This window comes from Carex rostrata, chromosome 5, assembly GCF_964058835.1.
Source record: "Carex rostrata chromosome 5, lpCarRost1.2, whole genome shotgun sequence".
In the NCBI taxonomy this organism is placed as follows: domain Eukaryota; kingdom Viridiplantae; phylum Streptophyta; class Magnoliopsida; order Poales; family Cyperaceae; genus Carex; species Carex rostrata.
This window is the reverse complement of record NC_135922.1, coordinates 12,266,899-12,294,060: the sequence shown is the minus strand read 5'-3', so window position 1 is coordinate 12,294,060 and position 27,162 is coordinate 12,266,899. Positions and strand designations below refer to the sequence as shown.

The 27,162-nt window shown below is 37.1% G+C and overlaps 5 protein-coding genes and 1 long non-coding RNA gene across 7 annotated transcripts; 3 read left to right on the top strand and 3 right to left on the bottom strand.

Moving 5' to 3' along the window:
• Positions 1-36: 36 nt before the first annotated feature.
• On the bottom strand, positions 37-12,641 carry LOC144554731 (uncharacterized). The gene is made up of 3 exons (XM_078303052.1): positions 12,556-12,641; positions 392-1,216; positions 37-284 (listed from the first exon to the last, which is right to left on the bottom strand). The coding sequence occupies exons 1-3, from the start codon at positions 12,572-12,574 to the stop codon at positions 238-240; spliced, it is 891 nt and encodes a 296-aa protein (XP_078159178.1). The 5' UTR covers positions 12,575-12,641; the 3' UTR covers positions 37-237.
• LOC144554707 (uncharacterized) lies at positions 2,433-4,466 on the top strand. The gene is made up of 3 exons (XR_013511712.1): positions 2,433-2,568; positions 3,295-3,923; positions 3,979-4,466. It is a non-coding gene; the product is annotated as an uncharacterized LOC144554707 (long non-coding RNA).
• Positions 4,704-11,943, top strand: LOC144554706 (uncharacterized). The gene is made up of 2 exons (XM_078303029.1): positions 4,704-6,090; positions 11,719-11,943. Exons 1-2 carry the CDS (start codon positions 4,740-4,742, stop codon positions 11,757-11,759), a joined length of 1,392 nt encoding a protein of 463 aa, XP_078159155.1. The 5' UTR covers positions 4,704-4,739; the 3' UTR covers positions 11,760-11,943.
• A 5,904-nt stretch (positions 12,642-18,545) lies between the features above and the next one.
• PAP16 (purple acid phosphatase 16) lies at positions 18,546-21,892 on the top strand. Of its 2 annotated transcripts, none has more exons than XM_078302994.1 (5): positions 18,546-18,972; positions 19,637-19,861; positions 20,462-20,735; positions 21,192-21,366; positions 21,567-21,892. In XM_078302994.1, exons 1-5 carry the CDS (start codon positions 18,735-18,737, stop codon positions 21,777-21,779), a joined length of 1,125 nt encoding a protein of 374 aa, XP_078159120.1. In that variant the 5' UTR covers positions 18,546-18,734; the 3' UTR covers positions 21,780-21,892. The 2 variants fall into 2 exon arrangements, with proteins under 2 accessions (XP_078159120.1, XP_078159119.1); XM_078302993.1 differs by having other exon boundaries at positions 20,459-20,735.
• A 235-nt stretch (positions 21,893-22,127) lies between these two features.
• On the bottom strand, positions 22,128-24,217 carry LOC144554585 (glucan endo-1,3-beta-glucosidase-like). The gene is made up of 3 exons (XM_078302896.1): positions 24,081-24,217; positions 23,314-23,581; positions 22,128-22,939 (listed from the first exon to the last, which is right to left on the bottom strand). Exons 1-3 carry the CDS (start codon positions 24,154-24,156, stop codon positions 22,264-22,266), a joined length of 1,020 nt encoding a protein of 339 aa, XP_078159022.1. The 5' UTR covers positions 24,157-24,217; the 3' UTR covers positions 22,128-22,263.
• Positions 24,218-25,067: 850 nt separating this feature from the next.
• Positions 25,068-26,529, bottom strand: LOC144554583 (glucan endo-1,3-beta-glucosidase-like). The gene is made up of 3 exons (XM_078302894.1): positions 26,440-26,529; positions 26,027-26,294; positions 25,068-25,956 (listed from the first exon to the last, which is right to left on the bottom strand). The coding sequence occupies exons 1-3, from the start codon at positions 26,495-26,497 to the stop codon at positions 25,290-25,292; spliced, it is 993 nt and encodes a 330-aa protein (XP_078159020.1). The 5' UTR covers positions 26,498-26,529; the 3' UTR covers positions 25,068-25,289.
• Between the last annotated feature and the right edge of the window lie 633 nt (positions 26,530-27,162).

The window sequence follows — 27,162 nt, the reverse complement described above, 5'->3', positions numbered from 1 at the left end:
ATAGATTATCACATAATAATCCAGAAACCAACAAACTTAGAGTTATGATATAGTTTCAACTCATTATTTCCAAACTGAAACATAAAACCACACGCATCAAGTCTAGAAACAGAAATTAAATTCCTAATCACACTAGGAATATAAACTACATCATGCAAATCAAGAATAAAGCCACTCTTCAAAACTAAACGAAGAGTTCCAACAGCCTCGACTTCAGCCTCTAATCCGTTAGCAACTTTAAGTTTCCTTTCTCCCCTTTGAAGCATCCTCACGGAATGGAATCCCTGCAATGAGTTTGTAATGTGCACAGAGGCACCAGTGTCAACCCACCACGTATTTAAGGGAACATCAACTAAAAAGGTTTCACAAATCATGAAATTTAAATCATTACCCTTTTTAACGAGCCAATCTTTAAACTTCACACAGTCCTTCCTCATGTGTCCACGCTTCTTACAGTGATGACACTTAGGAGCATGCACGGGTTTTGTACCAGATGTACTTGCCTTGTTAATACCAGTAGCCATATTCATTTTACTTTTACCTTTACCATTTTCCTTATTTTTCGGTTTTGGACTTTGAACAGCAATGTGTGCATAGTCAGGTTTTTCAGCTTTAATCCTTTCTTCTTCAACACACATGGCAATTAATTCGCTCATTTTCCACTTTTCTTTCTGCGTATTATAATTGATCTTGAAAGGACCAAATTGTGCAGGAAGAGAAGTCATAATGAAATGAACTAAAAAGCCTTCAGAAATTGCCATATCCATACCGTTCAATTTTGCGGCCATATCATTCATCTTCATGATATGTTCACGTACACCGCTTGTCCCGTTATACTTGGTGGTGAGCATTTTCATTATGAGAGTACTTGCATTAGCCTTAGAAGTACTTTTAAACTGCTCTTCAACAGAAGTCATATACTGTCTAGCAGTGAAGACATTATTTGCATCATCCTTCTCAGGAATACCTCCTCTTATAGCAGTTGTAATAGTACTTTTTATAATCATGAGAGACATGCGGTTTGACCGCTCCCATTTTTCAGAAATTTTCTTTTCATCATCAGTACTTGTTGCTTCAATAGTAGGTTTGTCCATTCGTAATGCCTGGTCAATATCCAGAACACCAAGACAAATCTCAATTTGCTCTTTCCAAGTGGAAAAATTAGTTCCGTTCAATGGTACTATTCCAGAGATTTGAGCATGAACATTATTCAATGCTGCATTAGATTCAGAAAAATAAAAAAAAATGCTTACTGTTATCAAATTATAAATCCACAAATAAAAATAAAAAAAATAATAATATTAAATCAACTGTATATAAAAGGGACTAACCAGTAATTATACTGAAATATATATAATAAAACGCCAAATTATATTTCAGTTCTATCATAACAGTTGTTGCATGAATTCGATTTATATCACCGTTGGGCAGAAATAAATTGAATTGTTAAAATAAAGAAATTCATTTAATAAATCATAATGGCAATTAAAGTTGGTAAAATTAACCTTTATAATTTATTACATGAAGAAAACGTAATTTTATTAAAAAATTAATTTGTATCACCGTTGGGCAGAAACAAATAAATTCATTTAATAAATCATAATGGCAATTAAAGTTGGTAAAATTACCGTCATAATTTATTAAATGTGAAACATAATTGTGACTTAAATCACAAAATTAATTTTAATAAAGATAACATCCAATTATTAAAAAAAATAAAAATAATAATAATAATAATAATAATAATAAGGTCTAAAATTATTTATATGAAACTGCAACAGAAAATTAATTAGGCCGAAAATTATATATGAATTCATATAAAATCATAGAAAATACTAACATAATACAATTTGTGCAACATATATACACATATAGTTTTTTGTACATGCAATCCCATCTTATCCTATCATATAACATATAGTCAAGATCCAATACAACACATACAACACATAGTTCGGTCCTTCCCCTTTATTAGCCATGCAATCAACTTTTGGCCGAAATTCAGTAACATATATACACATATAGTTTTTTGTACATGCAATCCCATCTTATCCTATCATATAACATATAGTCAAGATCCAATTAAAGTTCGGCCCATTTTGCCAAAACGCATTGTCACGTTATAACAATTTTATTACAATAAAAATATTTAATAGATTTATTTAATAGATTTTTCTAAATTTATTTTGGATTTTTTTTTGTAATTTTAGATATTTTAAAGGTTTAAAAGCAAAGATTACAAAACTTAAAAAAAAAAAAAAGGAAGGACAACGTGGCACCCATGCCATATATAAGGGTATTATGCACATTTAACCTTGTTGTAATTATTAAAAGTTGGAGGGTCTAATATGCAAAATTTCCAAAAATCACATGAAAACCTTTCTTCCTCTCTTCATTTCTTTCCACCGATATTTTTTTTGCCCCTTTCGTGTGTGTGTGTGTGTGTGCTCCGATCCAAGAAAGAAAGAGAGAAGAGAGTGAGGGATTGTGGGAAATCGATCGGAAATTCGAGAAATTCGAAGTTAGAATCGAGCAGACGTCTGAAAATCCTTTCTGATTCATCGAGTGGTATTTCCTTTACTTATTCTTTCTCTCGAAACCCTAGGTTTTCAATTCGATCGTGTTTTCGAAACCTTAAACCCTAAAACTTGATAATCTTGTTAATACTTGTTTGATTGTCATATAGCAAGTATTGATCAATTATTGGGTAATGGTTCATGTTTGGAAGGCATGCATAACATATGGGTATTGACCAAATACAAAGGGATAGATTGAAATTGATATAAATGCCAAAATTTGTATAACTCATAATAATATCCTCGGTACTAGGTTAACCAAATCGATCGGTATGGTGACAATCTATAGACATGAATGTAGTGTAATTTTAGAAAAATGAGCATGCATGAATCTTAAGTTGAGACCAGAGCATATCATGAATTTAATTGGTTAGTTTAACAATAGTTGAAAAATGATTTGGTTCACTTGATTGCTACTTTTCTTGATTATTGATTGTTGTTCTCCTTTTCGTTGGTCAGATTATATTTGAAATGTTTATATGGTCATATTTTTCCTAAGCTAGTACATGACATGATACAAAGCACTCCCACTAAACATGAGTTTGATTTAAATGACCCATTTGCATGATATGGATGCATAAGTATTTCTTCTAAATGCATGACATGAATACATAACTTTACATGTAAAGCATGATTATATTTTCTAAAGCTAAGAAAGAATTGTAACATGGAATGGTTATAATGGTTATAAAATAAATCAATTAAACGTGTAAAATAGGTGGTAACTTGGTAAGGCAAGAGATTTCCGGATCCTTCGAGACGTCCGATTCATAGGCGAGGGATACGTGACTCGATCAGGTGCGGGGTTTCTGGACTTGTTTGATATTTTATATTCAGAATTAAACTGTGTTTCGATTGACATGTTGTTTATTGATTAAATTGCATTATCGAATTGTGTTGCATATACATTGCATTGCCCAAATTAATTGAAACTCGAATTGTTTTATCTGATTGATCTGCATGCTGGTATGGTTATTATTTGTGTTGATCTGAATGATCTAATTTGGAATTAAAAGTCACCGTGATTTATTTCACCATCGGTTGGTGGATATGGTATTATTGTCTCCCATCGTGGCGACGTTACCCAGGGGGTGAATCCGGATTTGTCAAAGTCTATGCATGGACTTTGACGCCCAGTGTTCTAAAGCTTTAGATCGTCTGGCCCTCGGCAGTTCCCAGTACCGGTTGGGACGAGGGGTAAGTGACTCTGTATTATGATTTTGGTTATGGGTGACTTGTGTATCGGAGGCATTACCCAGGGGGTAATGCGTTTGGACGTTCAATTGGATTTAAATGGATTTTCCGGATATGAAATGGAACCAGACTTTTACTTAAACGGTTAAGCCTGTAACTACAGATGAGTGGGAACGAAATGAGTTCCAGTTTGGTGGAACATCTGTAGTTACTACCAGATATTTTGAGCTCGAGTTAAACCAAATATTGTGTGATTGAATTCCATTTTGACAAATCCTGATTTGTGATTTCATTTGGCTAATTGATGTCGGGTTTATGCGTTCATGTTTATATATTATTATAAACTGATCTGAGCTTTATTTGTGTTTTATTTTTGAATATAATCTGTGATTGCAAGTCCAGGAACGAAATGTGGCAAATTTATCGCACTGAGAATTTATTTCTCATCCCCTTTTTGGGTTAATTTTTCAGGTTCCGGTTCGGCAGATCCGAGAGAGGCACGAGGTCGGTAGGCCTGGTTTCACCGCTGCTTAGACTGTCTGGTATTTTGACATTAGAGATTATGTATATAGTTATGTTTTGATTGTGTATATATATAGTCTCTATGTCATTTTGTGATGCGTATCCATCGAGATACGGGTTTGTATGATATTACCTGACCAGCTGGGATTTATGTTATTTGTTTGTTTGGTTGTTTGTTTGTGTTTTTATTTCCTATTATATCGTAATTGCCTTGTAGGCATACGGGCAACCGTATGTCTACGGCAGAAGCACCTGTCGCGCCTCGTTGGGCCGCGGGGTGTGACAGGTCTTCCCCGGGTGGTATCAGAGCATGGTTTAGAACCTGAACCAGACTTGTTTGGATACGAGAGTGGTATGCGCATTAATTGGGGCCGGCACGACTATACGAATTTCTTATGATAAATAAGGAATATAGAATGTTATAAACTAACTTTGTTTATTCAGAAAATGGAAACACACCGAGGTAGAGGCAGACCTCGGAGGAATCCCGAACCTAATCCGGAAATAGTTATCGAGCCAGTTGTGGATCAGGCTGGGGCTGGTCCAGCTGGTGCTGGAGGTGCTGGAGGGGCTGGTGGCGCTGGAGGAGCTGGTAGAGCGCCGGGTAGAGACCGGGACTTGGATGACCGGTTAATTACGGCCTATGAGAGAGGTCGTCAAGCACAGATGCGGGATGCCGCACCGGTGGCTCACGGTGGGGCACCCGAAGATTTCAGAAGGTTATATGATGCATTTCTGCGCTTGAATCCGCCGCGTTATGATGGAACCGGCGGGTATGCGGCAGCTGAAGAATGGCTGGCGCAGATAAATGCAAAGCTGAATTTATGCCGTGCCCCCGAGGAAGATAAAGTGGAGTTAGTTGAGCAGCAGTTGGAGAGTGATGCTAGATTCTGGTGGGACGGGGCCCGACGCAATTATGACGGGAATGAAGCGAGGATTCTTTGGGAATGGTTCGAACAGCAGTTTAATAGGAGGTTTCTGAGCAATATACAGCGTGAAGCGCTGCGGAGAAAATTTTTGGAGTTAAGGCAAGATGGGCGTCCGGTGGTGGAATACAATAGTGAATTTCTGGCCTTGTCGCGCTATGCTACGGATATAAGAAATGATGTGGAAAGGTATAATAGGCAATACTTGGATGGGTTGGATGGGCATATTTCTATGATCGTGGATACTCCAATGGCGACGGAGTTACAAGCAATGATGGATCACGCTGAACAGGTTGAAATGCATGGTAAGAGGAGAAAGACGCAAGTGGCTGAAAGAAATGTGAAACAGCGAGAAGATCAGAGCAGGCAAGTGTCGAAGTCGAGGGGAGGACCATCAGTTGCTAGACCCCCTCGGCCGAATATGGCGCCGAGACCCCCATTCAGACAGACCTTTATGCCGGGTTTTAAACCGGTGATGCCTTCGCAATGGTGCCGATCGTGCAACCAAGCGCACGATGAGGTTGAGTGTAGGCGCAAGACTAGCACTTGTTTCGTGTGTGGTAGCGCGGGACATTGGGCGAGGGAATGCCCGAATGCGCTTATGAGGATGCAAGGCTCTAGTAGCGCGGGAGGGTCGGCTAGCGTTGGGCGCGGCGCGCCGACGTGGCGCGGACGTGGCGCATTTCAAGCTAGCGGGGCTAACGCTAGCAGGGCTAGCAGCGCTGGTAGCATCGGCAGGGTTAGCGGCGCTGGCAGTGCCGGCAGCGCCGGCAGGAATGACGGCAGGGCGGCGGCGCATGCGCTTAACATCGCTGGAACTTCGCGCAACGCTGCAACTGCGCAGGGAGGTGGCCAGACCGATGTCATGACAGGTATACTCTCTATATCTGATCATGATGCGTATTGTTTGATTGATACGGGGTGCAGTCATTCTGTTGTGTCGAGGGTGTTCGTAGAAAAGTGTAGTTGGCCAATTGAGACGAGTAACCAAGTTTTAAACGTCCAAACCCCATTTGGTTCAGCTGATCGAGAAATTACTATATGCCGAAACCGAAATATTAAAGTAGACGGAAGGGAATTCGAGGCTGATTTGTTGGTTATGGATATTATGGGGTATGATGTATTGCTGGGAATGGATTGGTTGACGAGGCACGCGGCAACCATTGACTGTCCGCATCGACGGATTCATTTTGCGAATTCAAGAGGTATGTCGTGTATTTTGAAATGTAGAGAAATGGGGGAACTAACACCGTGTGTTTCTGCTGTAGAAGTGAGACATTTATTAGAAACAGGGTGTACAGCTTATCTGGCGGCCGTGGTTTATGCGGCTGCGGCAGTTCCAGAGATCAGCACTATACCGGTGGTTTCAGAATTTGTGGATGTATTTCCGGAAGAGATTGTGGGGTTGCCACCTGAGCGAGAAGTGGAGTTCGGTATCGAACTGGTACCGGGCACAACACCGATTTCAAAGGCACCGTATCGAATGGCACCGGCAGAACTGAAAGAACTTAAGGCGCAGTTGGAAGACATGTTGGAGAATGGATTTATCAGACCCAGCACGTCGCCGTGGGGCGCGCCAGTGCTGTTTGTCAAGAAGAAAGATGGAACATTGCGGTTATGCATTGATTACCGCGAGCTGAATAAGGTAACAGTGAAAAATAAATATCTGTTACCTCGGATTGATGATCTGTTTGATCAGTTGCAGGGATCTTCGATATATTCAAAGATTGATCTGAGAACAGGGTATCACCAGTTGAGGATTCGGCCGAGCGACGTGGACAAAACAGCATTCCGTACAAGGTACGGGCATTATGAATACCTTGTTATGCCGTTTGGGCTGACGAACGCACCGGCAGCGTTCATGGATTTGATGCACCGCGTGTTTCACGATTTATTGGATTCGACAGTTGTGGTTTTCATTGATGATATATTGGTGTATTCGCGCTCCCGAGAAGAACATGAGGTACATCTTAGAATTGTTTTGCAAAGATTGCGCGAACATCAGTTATTCGCAAAGTTTTCGAAATGTGAGTTTTGGTTGAATGAAGTTACTTTTCTGGGGCATGTTGTTTCGGGACAAGGGTTAGCGGTGGATCCCGAAAAGATTCGGGCTGTTACTGAATGGAAGAGGCCAGAGACAGTTACTGAAATTCGCAGCTTTCTGGGGTTAGCCGGGTACTACAGGAGATTTGTACTCGGGTTTTCGCGGTTAGCTGCGCCACTTACAAAATTGTTGCATAAAGGCGTGAAATTCGATTGGGGTACCGCGCAAGATAAAAGTTTTGAGGAATTAAAGAGTCGGCTGGTATCCGCGCCGATTCTTGCTATGCCGACTGCTAATAAAGAGTATACGGTTTACACCGATGCATCTCGATCAGGGTTGGGTTGCGTATTGATGCAAGATGATCATGTAATTGCCTATGCATCTCGGCAATTGCGACCGCACGAGCAAAACTACCCGACTCATGACTTGGAGTTAGCGGCGGTGATATTTGCGCTGAAAATTTGGCGGCATTATCTGTATGGCGTGAGATGCCGTATATTTACCGATCATCAAAGTCTGAAATACATCTTCACGCAAAAAGAATTGAATTTGAGGCAAAGAAGGTGGTTGGAATTGATGAAAGACTACGATTTGGATATCCAGTATCACGCAGGAAAAGCGAACAGTGTAGCAGATGCGTTAAGCAGAAAGAGTCAGGTAAACCTGGCGTCGGTAATTACAAGTGAAGCGCATCTTCTTGAGGAAATGCGCAGATTGGAAATTCATGTTGGCGCATCACGCGATTTAGCGTTGGAAGTTGCATCTAAGTGTAATAGAAGTGAGGTTGGAATTAGCGCAACTGCAATTGCGTCGGTTGTGCTAACAGCGGTGGAGATTCGATCGGAATTACACGAACAGATTCGTGCAGCGCAACAGAATGATCCAAGATGTCAGAAATATAAACTGCACTACGAGTCAAATGCTGATTCCCCGTTTAAAGTTCAAGGAGATGACATCCTGCGGTTTCACGACCGCATTTGTGTACCAAGTACATCTGAACTGAAAGATCTGATTTTATCGGAGGCGCACGATTCGGGTTACGCTATTCACCCGGGGGAAGTAAAAATGTACCAAGATTTGAAGAAATATTTCTGGTGGCCGAAAATGAAGCGAGAAGTGCAAAGGTACGTTGAAAAATGTCAGATATGTCAGCAAGTTAAAGCAGATCGGCGGAGAAAAGCAGGATTATTAAGACCGCTGGAAATACCTACGAGGAAATTTGAGTCGATTACAATGGATTTTGTATCCGGATTTCCGAGAACCGTTGGTAGATATAACACTATTTGGGTTATTGTGGACCGGCTGACGAAAATAGCTCATTTCATTCCGCTTCGAGTCGAGACATCGGGGCAAGAATTAGCAGACTTGTTCTTGAAATATCAATTCAAATATCACGGTTGCTCGCGCAATATTATTTCGGACCGAGATCCTCGGTTTACTTCTCATTTCTGGGAGAGCTTTCAAGAGACAATGGGTACTAAGCTGCGATTTAGTACAGCGCATCATCCTCAGACTGACGGTCAATCCGAGCGCACTATCCAAACATTGGAAGACATGTTGCGCTCCTGCGCGCTAAGTTTACAAGGTTCGTGGGTTGATCACTTGTATCTGGTGGAGTTCGCATATAACAACAGTTATCACTCCAGTATTGGTATGTCACCGCAAGAGGCGCTGACAGGGCAGCAGTGCCGTACTCCGCTGTGGTGGGGACCAGCGGGTACATATCCGCCTACAGGGCCGCAAATGTTAGAAGAAATTGCTAAGAAAATGAAAATGGTTCTGAGTCGGCTCAAGTCGGCTCAAGAAAGACAAAGGAAATACGCGGATATTCATCGAAGACCGTTGGAATTCCAAGAAAGTGATCACGTATGGCTTCGAGTTTCGCCTGTCAGAGGCGTACACAGATTTGGTGTTTCGGGTAAGCTAAGTCCTCGTTATATTGGGCCGTTTCAGATTTTGCGACGAGTTGGGCCGGTAGCATACGAGCTTGCGCTACCACCAGCGCTGGACCGGGTTCATCCGGTGTTTCATGTATCACAGCTGCGCAGATATGTGCGAGATCCGTCACATTGTATTGACCATTCTGATTTACACATGCAAGACGATCTGACCTATCAAGAGGAACCGATGCGGATATTGGATCGAAAAGAGCAACGGCTACGAAGCAAAGTGATCCGGCTCGTGTTGGTAAAATGGGGACGCCATTCCGATAAGGAAGCGACGTGGGAGCTCGAGGAGAGCATCCGAGAAAAATATCCAGAGTTATTCAACGATTCAGGTACGAAATCAAGTTCAGAGGACTGAACTTTATTTTAAGGGGGAGAGAAATGTCACGTTATAACAATTTTATTACAATAAAAATATTTAATAGATTTATTTAATAGATTTTTCTAAATTTATTTTGGATTTTTTTTTGTAATTTTAGATATTTTAAAGGTTTAAAAGCAAAGATTACAAAACTTAAAAAAAAAAAAAAGGAAGGACAACGTGGCACCCATGCCATATATAAGGGTATTATGCACATTTAACCTTGTTGTAATTATTAAAAGTTGGAGGGTCTAATATGCAAAATTTCCAAAAATCACATGAAAACCTTTCTTCCTCTCTTCATTTCTTTCCACCGATATTTTTTTTGCCCCTTTCGTGTGTGTGTGTGTGTGTGCTCCGATCCAAGAAAGAAAGAGAGAAGAGAGTGAGGGATTGTGGGAAATCGATCGGAAATTCGAGAAATTCGAAGTTAGAATCGAGCAGACGTCTGAAAATCCTTTCTGATTCATCGAGTGGTATTTCCTTTACTTATTCTTTCTCTCGAAACCCTAGGTTTTCAATTCGATCGTGTTTTCGAAACCTTAAACCCTAAAACTTGATAATCTTGTTAATACTTGTTTGATTGTCATATAGCAAGTATTGATCAATTATTGGGTAATGGTTCATGTTTGGAAGGCATGCATAACATATGGGTATTGACCAAATACAAAGGGATAGATTGAAATTGATATAAATGCCAAAATTTGTATAACTCATAATAATATCCTCGGTACTAGGTTAACCAAATCGATCGGTATGGTGACAATCTATAGACATGAATGTAGTGTAATTTTAGAAAAATGAGCATGCATGAATCTTAAGTTGAGACCAGAGCATATCATGAATTTAATTGGTTAGTTTAACAATAGTTGAAAAATGATTTGGTTCACTTGATTGCTACTTTTCTTGATTATTGATTGTTGTTCTCCTTTTCGTTGGTCAGATTATATTTGAAATGTTTATATGGTCATATTTTTCCTAAGCTAGTACATGACATGATACAAAGCACTCCCACTAAACATGAGTTTGATTTAAATGACCCATTTGCATGATATGGATGCATAAGTATTTCTTCTAAATGCATGACATGAATACATAACTTTACATGTAAAGCATGATTATATTTTCTAAAGCTAAGAAAGAATTGTAACATGGAATGGTTATAATGGTTATAAAATAAATCAATTAAACGTGTAAAATAGGTGGTAACTTGGTAAGGCAAGAGATTTCCGGATCCTTCGAGACGTCCGATTCATAGGCGAGGGATACGTGACTCGATCAGGTGCGGGGTTTCTGGACTTGTTTGATATTTTATATTCAGAATTAAACTGTGTTTCGATTGACATGTTGTTTATTGATTAAATTGCATTATCGAATTGTGTTGCATATACATTGCATTGCCCAAATTAATTGAAACTCGAATTGTTTTATCTGATTGATCTGCATGCTGGTATGGTTATTATTTGTGTTGATCTGAATGATCTAATTTGGAATTAAAAGTCACCGTGATTTATTTCACCATCGGTTGGTGGATATGGTATTATTGTCTCCCATCGTGGCGACGTTACCCAGGGGGTGAATCCGGATTTGTCAAAGTCTATGCATGGACTTTGACGCCCAGTGTTCTAAAGCTTTAGATCGTCTGGCCCTCGGCAGTTCCCAGTACCGGTTGGGACGAGGGGTAAGTGACTCTGTATTATGATTTTGGTTATGGGTGACTTGTGTATCGGAGGCATTACCCAGGGGGTAATGCGTTTGGACGTTCAATTGGATTTAAATGGATTTTCCGGATATGAAATGGAACCAGACTTTTACTTAAACGGTTAAGCCTGTAACTACAGATGAGTGGGAACGAAATGAGTTCCAGTTTGGTGGAACATCTGTAGTTACTACCAGATATTTTGAGCTCGAGTTAAACCAAATATTGTGTGATTGAATTCCATTTTGACAAATCCTGATTTGTGATTTCATTTGGCTAATTGATGTCGGGTTTATGCGTTCATGTTTATATATTATTATAAACTGATCTGAGCTTTATTTGTGTTTTATTTTTGAATATAATCTGTGATTGCAAGTCCAGGAACGAAATGTGGCAAATTTATCGCACTGAGAATTTATTTCTCATCCCCTTTTTGGGTTAATTTTTCAGGTTCCGGTTCGGCAGATCCGAGAGAGGCACGAGGTCGGTAGGCCTGGTTTCACCGCTGCTTAGACTGTCTGGTATTTTGACATTAGAGATTATGTATATAGTTATGTTTTGATTGTGTATATATATAGTCTCTATGTCATTTTGTGATGCGTATCCATCGAGATACGGGTTTGTATGATATTACCTGACCAGCTGGGATTTATGTTATTTGTTTGTTTGGTTGTTTGTTTGTGTTTTTATTTCCTATTATATCGTAATTGCCTTGTAGGCATACGGGCAACCGTATGTCTACGGCAGAAGCACCTGTCGCGCCTCGTTGGGCCGCGGGGTGTGACACGCATGGCTGTCATCGAGGTTGGACCGAATTTTTGTTCATCATAAGTTGTATTAGATCCAATATAGCAAAAATAGAGATGTGCATGTGAGGCCTCTTGGGAGATTAAAGGTCTCCAACTTTTGCATCTCCCATGAATTTTAATAATAGAGAATAATTATGAATTGATTCAAGAATAATAATTCTCAAAATTTATACAAACCAAGAATTAAATAAAATTAATAATTCTCCGATTAAAATTAGTAATTAATCCCAAAAAAAAAAAAAAAATTTACTCTCGGATTAATCCAAAATTCGTCCAAAATGAATTTCTCAGTTTAAATTCGTCGTTCATAATATTTATACGAACCAAATAAAACAAATTTCGAAAGAAAAAAAAATATTGCATCTTATATGAATTTACGATTTGGCTCTGATACCAAATGTTAGATATACTGAAAACTTTAATATTAATCCAGAATCCGTAAATTCAAAATAAAATAGCGAACGTATTTAAAACTTACAATTCTGAATTGATGACATTTTGCGGAAGCGTTAATACTGAGATCTTCAATGATTTTCCTGATAACTGATGATGGACACAGCGTTTTCTCTTAATGGCGTTTTTCAGAAATTCTCTCAAAAATTCAGTAGAGAGAGACAGTGAGACCTTTTTCTAAGTTGTTTTTTCTGTAACTTATCAGGCAATCAATTGGGACCAGTATATATTAATAGCAACAGATTTTTTCATCAAAAATGCTGAAGCCCTTTCGTTCATTTCTTTGAATGAACCCGGTGCATATTAATAACATAGGCCATAACATAATAAAATAAAACTAACAAAATAAACATAATGCAGCATAAATTTTTTTTAGAGAAGAGTACGAATTGATGTCACATAATGAAGCAAGTAATTCCCTACATACCAACAAGAGTGATAGTCTTGACCTAGCTCATGTTGAGAAAAAGAATATCAACAGTAGACAGTCTCAGAAAAAGGAAATCACAATTATCCAACATGTGTCACCTATGCATGAAGGCAGAAGAGTCTATTACACATTTCTTCAGTGAATGCACATATACTCGACAATTAATAGCGAGGATAGCAGGAAGGGGTCTCACACATTGCTACTACTTTCTTGCCAATATGTTTGCTGAAGTGATATCGCAATCAACCAGCAGGTCGGTACGTCTGTTACACGTCATTATCTGTTTGGTCTTATATAAGAGGAGGAAAAATCGATGTTAGCCATCATAAATACACAGAGATTACACAAGAATATCGGAAGTGGTTCCTGATAGCAAGAAGGGAAAGGAATTACCGCATGTTGTCACTCTCAGTTGTTTGGCGATCAAGGGGGCTGTTTAATTACTCAGGTCAATTTGTAATCTTAATTTGCTTCTCTTTTATTTTATAACTAATTCCAAACAATGTACAATTAGACACTTCTGGTGTCACTCATTAATGGAACTTGAGGGCTTGATTCTCATTTTTCTAATTTTCTCTAAAAAAAAGGTATACTCCACCACAGATTGGAGAATATTTATTAAGAAAACATTCATTAAATTTCCATTCATACAATTAAATTTAACAATAAGTAATATTGATCTAATGCTTGAAAGTTCTGAATATTCTTTTCTTTAGAGACCTTAAATTCTAAATATACTTTAGCAGACTTTCACATAGCTTTGGATCTAAAGCCAATATGATTGGTATTATGTTTTTCTTTAGTTAATTCTGTACATATCAATTAGATATACTCTACCACATATTGGTTAATATTTGTTAATAAAACATTTTATAAAATTTTCAGTCATACAATTAAATTTAACAATAATTAATGTGAATCTAACACTAATGCTTAAATTTACTGCATCAATGCTTTGAATCTATTTTAGCAAAGTTTCACAAAGCTTTGAATCTGATGGCGGCCCATCAAAATTTACTGCATCAATGATCAAATTCAAATCAGTTTAATTATATATGTCTAGTGTTTAATTAACCACTATACAGCCGTCTTTATTTTGTGATCACTAGCTTATATATTGTGGTTAACAAATTAATAATTAACTTGTTTTAGGAATTGATTAAATGTATTAATCAATGCAATGAAATCAATGTCTCTCTATTAATTGTTGCTAGCAAAAAGGGCCTCCAGTTTAATATATTAGAGAAGAAGAAATCATGAACAAGGATATTTAAGTGACTTTACAACTATAATATATATTTTATTTATGTTAAGTTGATATTATTAATCTTATTACCAAACAAACAAGTGTTTCTTAAGAAGGATTAAATGTTTAATCTCTCACCCTTAATCAAGGAGCCCAAACCGAACAACCTCAAGAGTTTAAATAATTTACAGCCATATGATAAATTTGATAATAATTAATGATGCATCTAACCCTTCAAAATACTTGCTTACTTAATTTTCCTTAGAGGCCATGTAACAGACTAACTGTGTCACATTCTAAATACGGAATACAGCAATTGCTGCTTATATTTATTAAGACATACACAAGACAATTAATATTTTATATGCATAACCAATAACAATATTAAATTTAATCACATCACTATATTTAAAAAGAAATAATTGTATTAATAGAAAGAGTTATAAATAACAGAGATACATAGAAAATAGAAACATCAATCTGCAAGAACCATTTCATCACAAACAACTTTATTATCCAGTTTTTGTAACAAATGAAAAGGTTACCGACTAACTAATTAATGTGAGTACCATAAAAGGTTTTAGCCCAGAAATATATTTCTCTAATAAAAATGGAATTGAATCCCGAGAAGTTCAGTGACCAATGCGGGTCGAGTGGAGGTGCGCGCATCGTGCTATTAATGAGAGTAGGATGTCAGTGACCAAAGCGGATTCGGGTAAGGAGGGCTCAAGTTGCAACCCAGTAATTGGGGTCCGATAACGGGCCATTGCTTCATGAAGCTGTTCCATTTTTAGTACCTTCCTCCAAAACTGTTTTTCTGCTCTTTCTGTGATTAATAACAATAGATAAAATTAGCTTAAGATTATGACAAACTCTCATGTAAAGATGATATTATGAAAAAAAAACAGAGCTGATACCACAATCAATCTTTTTGTTATACCAAGCAATCAAAAGACCCGTTTGTATATTAACATAAACAATACAAGAAAAACACAACATATAGATACCGTAATATAGAAGTAATCCAACCAAATATTCATAGAAAAAATCCAAGTTTTTACCAAAGGAAGTGAATTTGAAGTCAAAAGCATCAATTAGAGCATTGAAAATCTTCTTAAAAGGAAAATAAAATTACCATCTGAGAGCTTAGGAGGCTCGTCATGAGACCAATTCCGATTGTTCCTCGAGGATGGGCGCATCCTGTTTGAGTCTGTCTTCCTCTGCCCCTCGGGTCTCCGCATCTTCCCAGCTATATAAACCATTACTGTCATTTTCTCTCAAATAACCTTTCAAAATCAGAATATGCGAAATCGATTTAGCACGGAGAGGGCCGCAATCTTCGAAAACTAGTGAGAGAGAGAGAGAAAGTGAATTCAGGTAAGAGGTTGAGAAGGGAGCAGGGTTGAGGGTTGTATTTAAAATGAAGAGAGATTTTTATTAATAGAAAATGTTATAATTAACAGATTCAAAATAGACACTAGGTTCAATTTGCAGTAACCATTTCAGGAACTTGAATCGATTTTTCTGTAACGCTCGACTAATGTAAATACTATAAATATGTTTATTTCTCTAAATAGCACGGAATTGAACCCCGAAAATACTAAAAGAGATATATAGCCGCATATAGACAATAAAATCTACGGTGAGTGGATCGGTGACGAGCGAATAGGAGTAGAAAAATGTTTAAAATAATAGCCCTTTCCATATTTGTGGAGGAAATTCTGTTTCCGTGCACCCGGATCTCAGCAGTACAGAATGAACCAGCTGATGAAATATGCCGAATTTATCTCATGTGTAGGGTAGCATATATAGACCAAGTCTTTGGTTCCATGAAAACTTCATGGTTTCCTTCTGGAGGCTTTGAAGGGTTTTGTGGAGGAAATTAAAAGTTAATTAAAAAAACACTCGTGTAATTCTAATTCCGGCACTTCACGTTATTTTAACCTCGTTAATTAATAAAAAAATTTTGTAAATCAACTGTTAGAATTAAATCATACTTCAAGACTGCTACAGAGAAAAAGAAATGACCCAAATAAACAGAAGCAATTGTTAAATATTAGATTAATTATGAACGAAGTTTTCCTTAATTTATACATTATTTCACCGTAAATAAAATATTTTCCTTTGTTCCGTTCATTAGCTTGACTTGCTTACTCTTCTGATGGATTTTGATTTATTGATCATAATCAACAAATTAAATATCATAGATGTGTTTGGATTTACTTGATAGCACAAATTTTAAAAAGCAAAATAAATTTGATAGCATACCAGTCATTCTATCTACATTAGACACTTTTCTGTACCATCAATCATATTAATTTTATGAGAGATAAGTATAATAAAGTAAAATAAATTACTTGAAAATATATTTTTTTTTCAAAAATAAGTAGCTGATTGTTACAAAAATATATGCTTTATATTTCTAATTAACAATTGCGAACTAGTACATTTAAACTAAAAAAATATTTATCACTTTTTTTTCCAACTGTTCCCTTGATAAAAAAAAAAATAGTTTTTAAGAGGCCACATTTTGATATTGCACTGAAAGATAAAAAATGGAGTTCACACATTATAGGTCGAAATATTAATATATATAAAAAAAAAGATAGTAAAACCTTCATTATCAATTAGAAATCCCCAAATGTTTTTATTTTGTTTTATTTGACTACTCTTCGATTGACAATAAATTAAATACATAGGGGATTCATTAATTAATTTAATATAGCAAGAGCCTTGCGGGAAGTTCACTCGTTAAACTCGATGGCATATTTGATAGAATGTTCTATGGCATATTCTAATAATCTTTTCTTTTTTTTTTTGGCGGGGCTGCTATGCTTATCCCCTTTTGGCTCTGTAATCCGTCCCCAAGTGCTCCAACATACACAGAAGCTGGACGTTTGATCATAAAAATTTAAAGTGCGTAATACTTTACAATATATATTCATTTTAAATTGGATAAATAAAAAATACTATGATAACAATAAAATGGCAATGACATTCTTAAATTATAATGTTGAATATTTTGTCCTATATTATTTGTTCACCTCAAATGAGTTATGTTTTAGTGCACAAAAATTTAAACAATATATATTCTTGTATCTTCATTTTTTTTACATCAAATTAAATTGTTAAATATTTTATGAAATAATAATAAGCTTCACAAACTTTAAAACTTTAAAACCCACGGGGTTGTTTGGTAACAAGAGATTAAGCCTCCTTAAGGTTAAATCTGCTTCCTTTAGCTTTCTTAACTGCTTAATCATGTCGAACACTGGTTCCTTAGCGTAAATTAAGATCACCTCCTTTAGCCTCTTTTTGTCTGGATCTTAATCCTCTGCTCGAGTCTTAACATATACCCCTTCTTTTAGCTTTTTTAGCTTTCATCCACGGATTAAGACTACCGAACATTAGTTCCTTAGCACTCCTTAAGCTCTTAATCCCTTGTTGCCGAACGGCCCGACTAACTCTATCTAGTCAGAGATGTTTAATACTTAAAGTTCCTCTTCTATTTTTTAGATTTAGTTGGATAATTCTTAAAAGATCTACACCAATTAATTTCAGATCCAACCGTTCAGATCTTCGTTAATCGTGCAATGAATTCTTTAATTTTAAATTGGAGAGGATCCCAAGAAATTGAAAAAGTTTTGGGGCTGTAACATGTGATGGTCCAACTGATCTAGAAAGACGTGAATACCTCACGATTTCAAAATTTCTCCAAATTTCAAAAATCAAGGCGTGGCGATTTTTTACAAAATTAACGCAAATAAAACGTAAAATTCTAGCAAATAATTCGGGAATAATTCATTTAATTCTCAAATTTACGTTTTATTCTATGATTAATTTGCAAAGTGGTCAAATCCGAATTATTCGCTAATCTTGTTACTGTGACTGCAACTCGATCACGCTGTTGCAACTTTCATATTTGTCTCGGTTATTTTAATTTTCTTAAATTATGATTTTATATTATTTACATATTTGTAGTAAAAAAAAAAAACTCCCTTTATTATATTATGTCAAAATAATTAAAATACGGTGATTTCAACAGGGGAAGCAGCTTGGAGTTCCAAATGAAATCAATACTAATAATCCCGAGGAAAGTGTAGGTCCAATGACCTTTGGACCAACTTTTAGATCCAATGGGCACCAGCACCATCCGATGTGCTTCAAGATCCGTGCCAACCAGTTAAGAGATTCGTTAACACGAATTTTGAAATACATCGGACGGATCTGAGGCCATCAGAACCAAAAGTAGGTTCCAAAGCCATCGGACCTACTCATTCGTTAATAATTCCTGCTTAACAACCGACGCAAGATTACCTTAAACGGTTCATCTAACCAGGGGCCATTTTTTGTCACTAAGCAAGCGTCACTTCTCTCCTGCTCGCGATGAAAGAGACGCCATTCTCCTTCACCAAACCCTCAAATCACTTCTCTTTCTTTCCTAAAGAGAGAAATCAAATCCGCATTTCACTTTCATCTATCCTGAAATTGTCCCCAAAACGCCAAGTTCTTCCAATTTTGAATCCAAATGCGAGACTCCTCGATTGTTCCATTGTTCCTCTTTCTCCTCCTCAATTTCTTCTCTGTTTCAGGTTGCCGGGCAAATGATGACAAGAGTCCGCTCCGGATGGTTAGCGGGTCGGGTTTCAAGATTGCTCTCTTTGCGGATCTGCATTATGGAGAGAATGCCTGGACTGACTGGGGCCCAGCACAGGATGTGAAGTCTGATTGTGTCATGTCGACTGTTCTCGACTCTGAGAAGCCAGGTGATCACTCTGGTGTTGCGAACCTGAACCCGACCCGTTAACTTGAATTGATGGGTCGGGTTAAGGCCAGCCCATTCTATTCTAAATTGATGGTACCAAACCAAGTAATTTGTCAATCATTCAATCCATGTGAAATTGTAAAGAGCATCTAATATTGTTCTGATCAAAACCGAATCAGCAGATGTGCACTGTACATGATATGTTGTGTAATTTTTTATGTCACTTGTTGTTTTAGGAAATAAAGGATGTGAGAATGGTATCAATTCATTTAAAAAGAGATCTTTTGATAAATAGTTTCCTCTCAGTTCAGAAAATTAAGTCATCGCAAAAATATCTTGTCTCGTTCTAGGACGATACATTTTGTAATGTGTTTCTTGTTTCAGAAATGAAACAGGTGGGTGTACCACCTTTATTCATCAGAAAAGAAAAGGCTGTTGGATAAGTGGATTTTGTGGTGGCTACTTTGTTCTCTTTTTAGTAAATTATTACAATCTAACTAAGCTGTGAATCCATGTGTAACCAACGAGCATGAAACGTAATTTTCTGAGAACAATCACAATCATTTCTGTATACTATACAAGTATATGATATTAACACACACTATACACTATATAACAATTAACAAGACCATCTTCTTCTTTTTTTACTTCTTTTTTCTTTCCAGATTTTGTAGTATATCTTGGAGATGTAATAACCGCAAACAACCTTGCAATTCAAAATGCGAGCTTGTACTGGGACAAGGCTGTTTCTCCCACAAGAAAAAGAGGAATCCCATGGGCAAGTGTATTTGGAAATCATGATGACATGTATTTTGAGTGGCCTTCTGAATGGTTTTCTACAACTGGAATTCCGCAAGTCAACTGCGCACCACCGAGCATTTCATATTCCAGTAGGTAGCTGTTTGTACCATTGTCAGATAGTTTGTAGCGCTGGATAAACAAGTGTTTTGTAATTTCACTTAATGAAGGGGGGCAAATAGTGTAATTTTTTATAAAAAGTAAAAATTTTAAAGGACAAAACTGAAAAATTCCAATTTATAGGGGGGGGGGGGGGGGGGGGGCTGCTTACCCTCCACATGCTTCCATCCCTGGTTCAGCAGCTCCTTCAATTCAACCCCAAACCAAGATAAAAACAATCATCAGTCTTTGAAAGAAAATGTGAACATAAGAATTACCAAAAGCATAAGTGATGAGCTAAATTGAAATGGGTTATTAGTTAAAAAATATTTAGGGTGATACTGGTTTTTAGCTGATACCAGTACAAAACTGGCGTGTCAGGTATGATATTTAGGGTGATACTGGATTTTAGGTGATACCAATCCAAAACTGGCTTGTCAGGTATGCAATATTTTTTTCTAATCTCTTGCTTGTATTTTGAGGGGAAAATATCTCCCTTTTCTAGCTGGTATATCAAAATCTGTCTAAAGACACAAAAATGTTGCCTATAAAAAGCAGAAATTCATAAATCAAATGATCTCAATTGGCAGCAGGCTATGAACCATGTACCTTTAGAGGGACAACACGTGTTGAGCTAATGAAGGCAGAGATAACCAACAATAAATTATCTTGCTCCATTGACGGCCCCAAAGAACTATGGCCAGGAGTTTCAAATTACGTGTTGCCAGTGTTGTCCTCTGACGGCACAAAACTGGCTTTGTTGATGTACTTCTTCGATTCGGGTGGTGGGTCCTACCCAGAAATCATATCCTATTCCCAGGCACTGTGGTTCAAGAAGCAGTCTAAGTTGCTTAACCCTAATGGAAAGTAAGGAAAAAATGCTCTGCTTCTCTGAACGTAATGTTTGATAGTACCAGACCAGCCAGCTGTGTAGAAGTACCTTATTGTACCAGTTGGCATTTTTGAATACAGGAAGTACATACTTCATTTTCTGGTACATAACCCATTGGATTTTTTAGTGGAAAAGTAAATTTATTACAAATGTTATTTGCTTTTTTTTTAGTTCTACTGTACAATAATTTATATGGTTGACTCTTTTTTAAAAAGGCCATACCTTTGTCTTCTCTTGGAACCTAAATGCAATTCTAGGTGGTCTTCTTTGTCAATTTACCTGATATGGTGATCATATAGTCAACCTTTTCCAATTTTGATTCTGATTGGCTTGCACAAGTAAATGTAAATAAACTATTGGACTACTTATTTTTCCACTTTTACCCTTGTGGAAGATGCATGTAATTTATGCTATGATAAATATTTAAACAGGATCCCTGAGGTAATCTTTTGGCATATACCTAGCACTGCCTATTCAAAAGTAGCTCCTAAGCCTATGTCTGTTATAACAAAGCCATGCATTGGTTCTATCAACAAGGAAAGTGTCGCTTCGCAAGAGGCCGAATGGGGCATAATGGACATTCTCATATCCCGGCCTTCTGTCAAAGTAAGATCTTCATTTTTATCTGCATTTTCTTTAATATAAGTGCCTGAACTATCATCCAGTTTCACACTTCAGAGTTTCTTTCATTTTGTGTAGGCCAAAACTTAAAAATTCAAGAAAGAAAAGCTAAAATACAAGTTTTTTTTTTTTTTTTAATTAATGCATATGTTTTGATTTTGGTGCATTTTCTTTTCTCACTGCAGGCAGTATTTGTAGGACACAACCATGGATTAGACTGGTGTTGCCCATATAAAAGTCTTTGGTTGTGTTTTGCACGGCATACTGGTTATGGCGGGTACGGTAGTTGGCCGCGTGGTGCGAGAATTATTGAAGTCACAGAAAATCCCTTCACAGTAAAATCCTGGATAAGAATGGAAAATGCTAGTACACATAGCTATGTCACCTTGAGTTCCTAGTGGGATTATTCAATTATCTACTCAGATTGGTCGTCATGGAAGTTGCATCTCTTTATTGGTTTATTCAATGTAATGTTTAATTGATTTTTAAAAGATAATTAAAATGAATAAAATGTGATTCTAGAAGGTTTTTCTCTAAAATGACTAACACTTGACAAAAAAGCAATTAAATAAAAATTTCTAGGATTGCAAAGTATAGGAAAACAAAAGCATTGCTATCATGTACAATTCCCTGCGACGCTAAGAGACATAAAGAACATTTTAAATCAAACAATTGACTAAAATTATTATTACACCGTCCAAAATTAAAATACAATTTCACGAACCCTAACTTGACTTCCATAAGAATTGTTTTAACAAACGACTAGTTTCTCAAATGCACTAGATTTATATCTATAACAATGGTCAATATTTTATATCTATCCTTCCTCTCCCCTGTAGTTTCTTACCTCATTGAAATCACCAGACCTAAACCCTACATCCCTTAATACCCATTAAAGTTAACTGAGTAAACAGGATGCTCATTAGGGTAATACAAACCCCAATTCTGCTCTACACCAGTAGGCTTTTCATTCTCATTAAACATCGCAAATATGTACGTCTCCAGAGCCCCGGGCCTCCTTGGAGTACCAGTTTTCACGTGAGAAATCAGTTTCTCAACATATGTCTTTGCATTTTGCACTGTTGCATTGAGCCCACCGGCTGACGGCCATCCAGTTTCGGTCACAACAACTCGTACATTATCTCCACCGGCCTTCTCTAGTGCTGAATGCAACACATCCACCATTGCATCAAACAGGTTCTGGTACTGGTACTCACCATCTGTGACTACTGTTCCAGGTGAAGTGAACAATGCATAGTTAACATCAATAACATCAACATTATTTATGTAGCCGAAATACGGGTACACATTTGCAAAGAGAGGGGCACCGGTATTGGAGAGGAACTGGACAATGGGGCCCAAGTATAATATAGAGTTACTTGAGAAGGCACCAGCAGATGGAGGATATGATGTACCGATCACACCAAATTCGATAACAGTTGAGACCTTTATTTTGCTATCCAGACCCGCCAAGATGAGCGCATTGTAGATATTTTCCATTGCTGGGAGAATATAGTGTGTATCTATACCTCTTATCTCATTGCCTACTCCAATGTACCTATCGATAATCAAGAAATGTTTTACACTTCTACTCTCATACATATATATAGGTTGTATTTGAGTTCCAATCTACTTCTACAAAATCCAATATGTCATGGGTGTCATTGGGGTGCTAACAAGCAGATCCCTATGCATAGCATTTTATAGAGGGGATGGGGGTTGGGGCCCATTTTTCAGTTACCCGGCACATGCAAACTCATTGTAATATATGTAGTTTAGTATATATAGGTAAAGATATGCATTTACTATCAATGCTGATCGTGCCAAATCGAGAGTGGAGACACATAATACTGTGCTAGTCTGTTTTGCATCTTAGAGAACTGGTTGAAATTATACAGCAAAATATAATGTTTATGTAGGTTATTGCCTTACTTGAAGGAGACATCAGGAAAGTCTATGATGAAGTTGCGGACCCAGCCGACAGCAGCCTGTGGGTCTTCGGCAATCTGACAAACGTCCTCATTAGCTACATCAACCATGACACTGATCTTGGAGCCTCTAAGTGCATTTAATACATCAATGTTGGGGTTGTATATCCTCATCGCATCAAATCGGTTCTGTTTGAAGAGTTTGACGACACTACTTGGAGTAGGGAGATTGTTGCCAAGCAAACCATAGCATACTGCTATCGATTGAACACCTGTCATTGTAAATGTTTGATTAGGAAGTCGATTGTTAGAGAAAAACATGGCTCTTTGCCCTTGTCGGGCAATTGAGTAGAATCATTTAACCATCAGAATTTGCACATAATTCATCCAAAATAACAAGAAAAGTAATGCTTGGCCTTTAACCAAAGTTAAAGTTTGCAATTGCAAGAAGGCAGAGTGTATCATGAACAATAAAACCATGGTTCTGAAAATCAGAATTGAAAACGGAATCAGTAGGAATCAGATGAATTGTATCAGAAAGATGGATTTTCTGAAAAATGTTGTTTTGTACTAAAAAAAAATAGAAAACAATAGTAAAAAGTTAATAAGTTAGTCATACATAATATACATGCTATACTTTTCATAATTGGAAACCATATAATTAATTTTTTCACTATGATCTGTAATTTAGGCAATTTGTGTGATAAGTTAAAGGGAGGGTATCGGCCAATTCTCGTAGCCATGAATAAAACCCTAACAAAGGGAGAACACCTAAAGGGAGGGATGCAAGGAGTGCTCCAAGAAGCAATGCAACAGAAACCATGGAATTTTCACTTCTCTGTGCCATCAGAGAGAACTTCAACAGAGCAGTGCAGAGAGAGATTGAGGGATCTAAGATATTGCACCAGTTGGTTATCTATATAAGATGCTCGATCTCTTAATATAGGTTTCTCTCTCTCAAATTTGAATATTTGTAAATTATGATCAAATACATGCATATAACTTAATTTAGAAGTAGACTTATTTACCCAAAAAAATGAGTGGATTATCCATGACTTGAGCTATAGAGGAGGATTTTGAGTAAAATTTAAGTGGTTTAGGCTCATTTGTTTCATTTTGAATTGCAGTTGCATTTTTAAGCGGTGCCAGTTGGCAGAAAGTCAATACATCAATCTCTTGCCTCTCATTTTGATGTTTGTATTATACAAAGGAGGGTTGTCAGTTTTAATTTGGGGGGAAAATGATTAAGAGTATATGACTATGTATATCTTGTGCTTTTGCTACATATGGAAAAGTAAACTATTTTTAAAGTCAATTGCATGATCTTTTCCTTTAATTTAACTAAAACCCTAGTGTAGCAAGACTGCCATTGTTATTAGTAAACAAATTCCCACAAGAATTTCATAAAAAAGAAAAAAGACAAATAAAGGAAGAAAAATAGAAGATACAACAAAATAACTAAAACCCCAATTTAGTGAGCCGAACTGTTACCGTTTCAAAAATTATACTAGCCTATTAATTGAGCCCGGCCCAATATTTTTTTGGGCTAGGTCGGGCCTTGTGGGCTCAGATCACAACCATATATAGAAGTCTGGCACTTTGTAGTTGTAATCTCATCTACTTATTGTACACTTGATAGCTGCTACTAAACCTTTCAAAAAAAAAAAGGGTCTGGCACGACTTCATGCAGAATTAAAGATAAAGTGTTTACACCGTCAGTGTAAATCTACAACCCTCTGAAATAAGATATACACAAAATTGAAATACTAAATCAACTTTATAGAAACAATTATCCATTCTTTGTGCTCAACAAACAATGTAATGAGCTATTAGTACACGGTTTCACTGACATTTATAAATTTATGCCGTGTGGAAAACCAATCAGTAATTAGCTTGCAAATTATTATAATAAGAAAATTATCTTTCCTATAAGTACTAGCTAGCAACAACTGCTATTACTACAACTATCAAATTATCATCTCAGTTGAAATTAATAGGATAGACTGGCTCTTTATCTGGATAAAACAATCCCCAGTGCTGTTCTACGCCGGCCGGCTTCTGGTTTTCATTGAACATGGCGAAGATATACGTATCCAATGGAGTCGGTCTCTTGGGCGTCCCCTGGCTGACATGATTGATTAAATTCTGATTATACATCTTCGCATTACTCACTGTCGCGGCAGTCCCACCATCTGACGGCCATCCGCTCTCAGACACAATAACACGAACATTGGATCCATTGTCAACCTTCTCCATTGCCGAGTACACCGCATCCACCATTGCATCAAAAATGTTGTTATAATTGTACAGACCGTCTGACACCACGGGTTCTTCTGGCGAGTTGAACATTGCATAATCAAGACTGATATTGGTCATGTCACCGATGTAGGTGAAATAAGGGTGTACATTGACCAAAAGCGCCGCATCAATCGTGGCGAGGTACTGAACTATGGAGTTTATGTATGATGACTCGCTAGAGAACTTGCCCTGTGATGGAGGGTATGAGGTACCGAGCACCCCCATGCTTACTGAGGTCGAGACCTTTGCATCAATGCCGGCAGACGAGAGAGCAGCATACATGTTTCGCATCGCTGGAAGGATATTCAAGGCATTCTCACCCGTTACCTCGTTTCCTAACGATACATACCTGTTGAAGTGTAATTATGAAATATAAGTTATGTGCCTGCTGGATTTGATAATTTATAATTGATTATTACTTGATAGTGATGCCGGGATATTGTAGGACATAGTTCTGCACCCACGCATGAGCGGCTGAGATGTCGGAAGCAAGGGATGCAAGGTCCTCGTTGTACGCACCTAGGATAAGATCGACATTACTGCCTTGTAGTGCAGCTAAAGTGTCAGGGTCAGGGGAGTATATACGCATGCTGGTGACGCCATGAGAATTGAACAGGTCGACAACTTCGTTTGGTGCAGGAAGGTTGTCACCAAGCAGCCCGTTGCATATCCCTATCGACATTACATCTGCATAAAAAAAAAAACTTCAATTAATAAGCTTCTTTATAGTATATATATAATACATTTGTTTGTTGTAATCCATAAAACAGCAATGTTATATCACAATCAGTGCATGGTTTTTTTTGCAAAGTTTAGAGAGAGATATCTATACTTGTTGGGATAGCTGCAAGAACAGTGACAAGGAATGCAATCAATAATAGAGAAGCCATGGTAAAGGGAATGAATTTCTCCAAGTTATGTAACAAAACAAGCTCTACTTGATGCTCTCAATTTTTTGTAATAATTACTTGTAAATTGTACAACATATATTATGGCCATCTTATATAAACTTTCAGTGGATATAGGTAGAGTAAATGCCTGTGTAATATATTTATATTATTCGATTTTCATTCTTTGAGGCAACCACGTCTCTAAGAAGGAAATAAATAGATTGATTGCTCATTATTACACAAGATATCAATCATAGGATATATTTTTAGGAAGTAAATAAAGGGAAGTAAGATAACTTCATAGAAATATAAATTTATTTTATTTATTTCCCTGTTTTGTTGGTAGGAGATTTACTGTGCGAGTTCAATTTCAACCGTTGGATCAAATTAATTTTAATTACCTTTTGAAAGGAAATTTTATTTGCTTTTGGTAACTAAAGAATCATAACTAAAGGTTCCTTTAGTTGGTAGCTAAAGTATCATGAGTGAAGAAGGTAACATAATTTAGTGTGCAATCAAATTATTTACATTCTATCTCAACTCTCAAGCAATGAAATGAAGAATAATTAGGATATATTCTCCCGCGAACCAACAACCTTTTCTTCTTTACCAGATATATATTCTCCCGCCGTTGCAAATGAATTCGCATCCATGAGATATCTCAA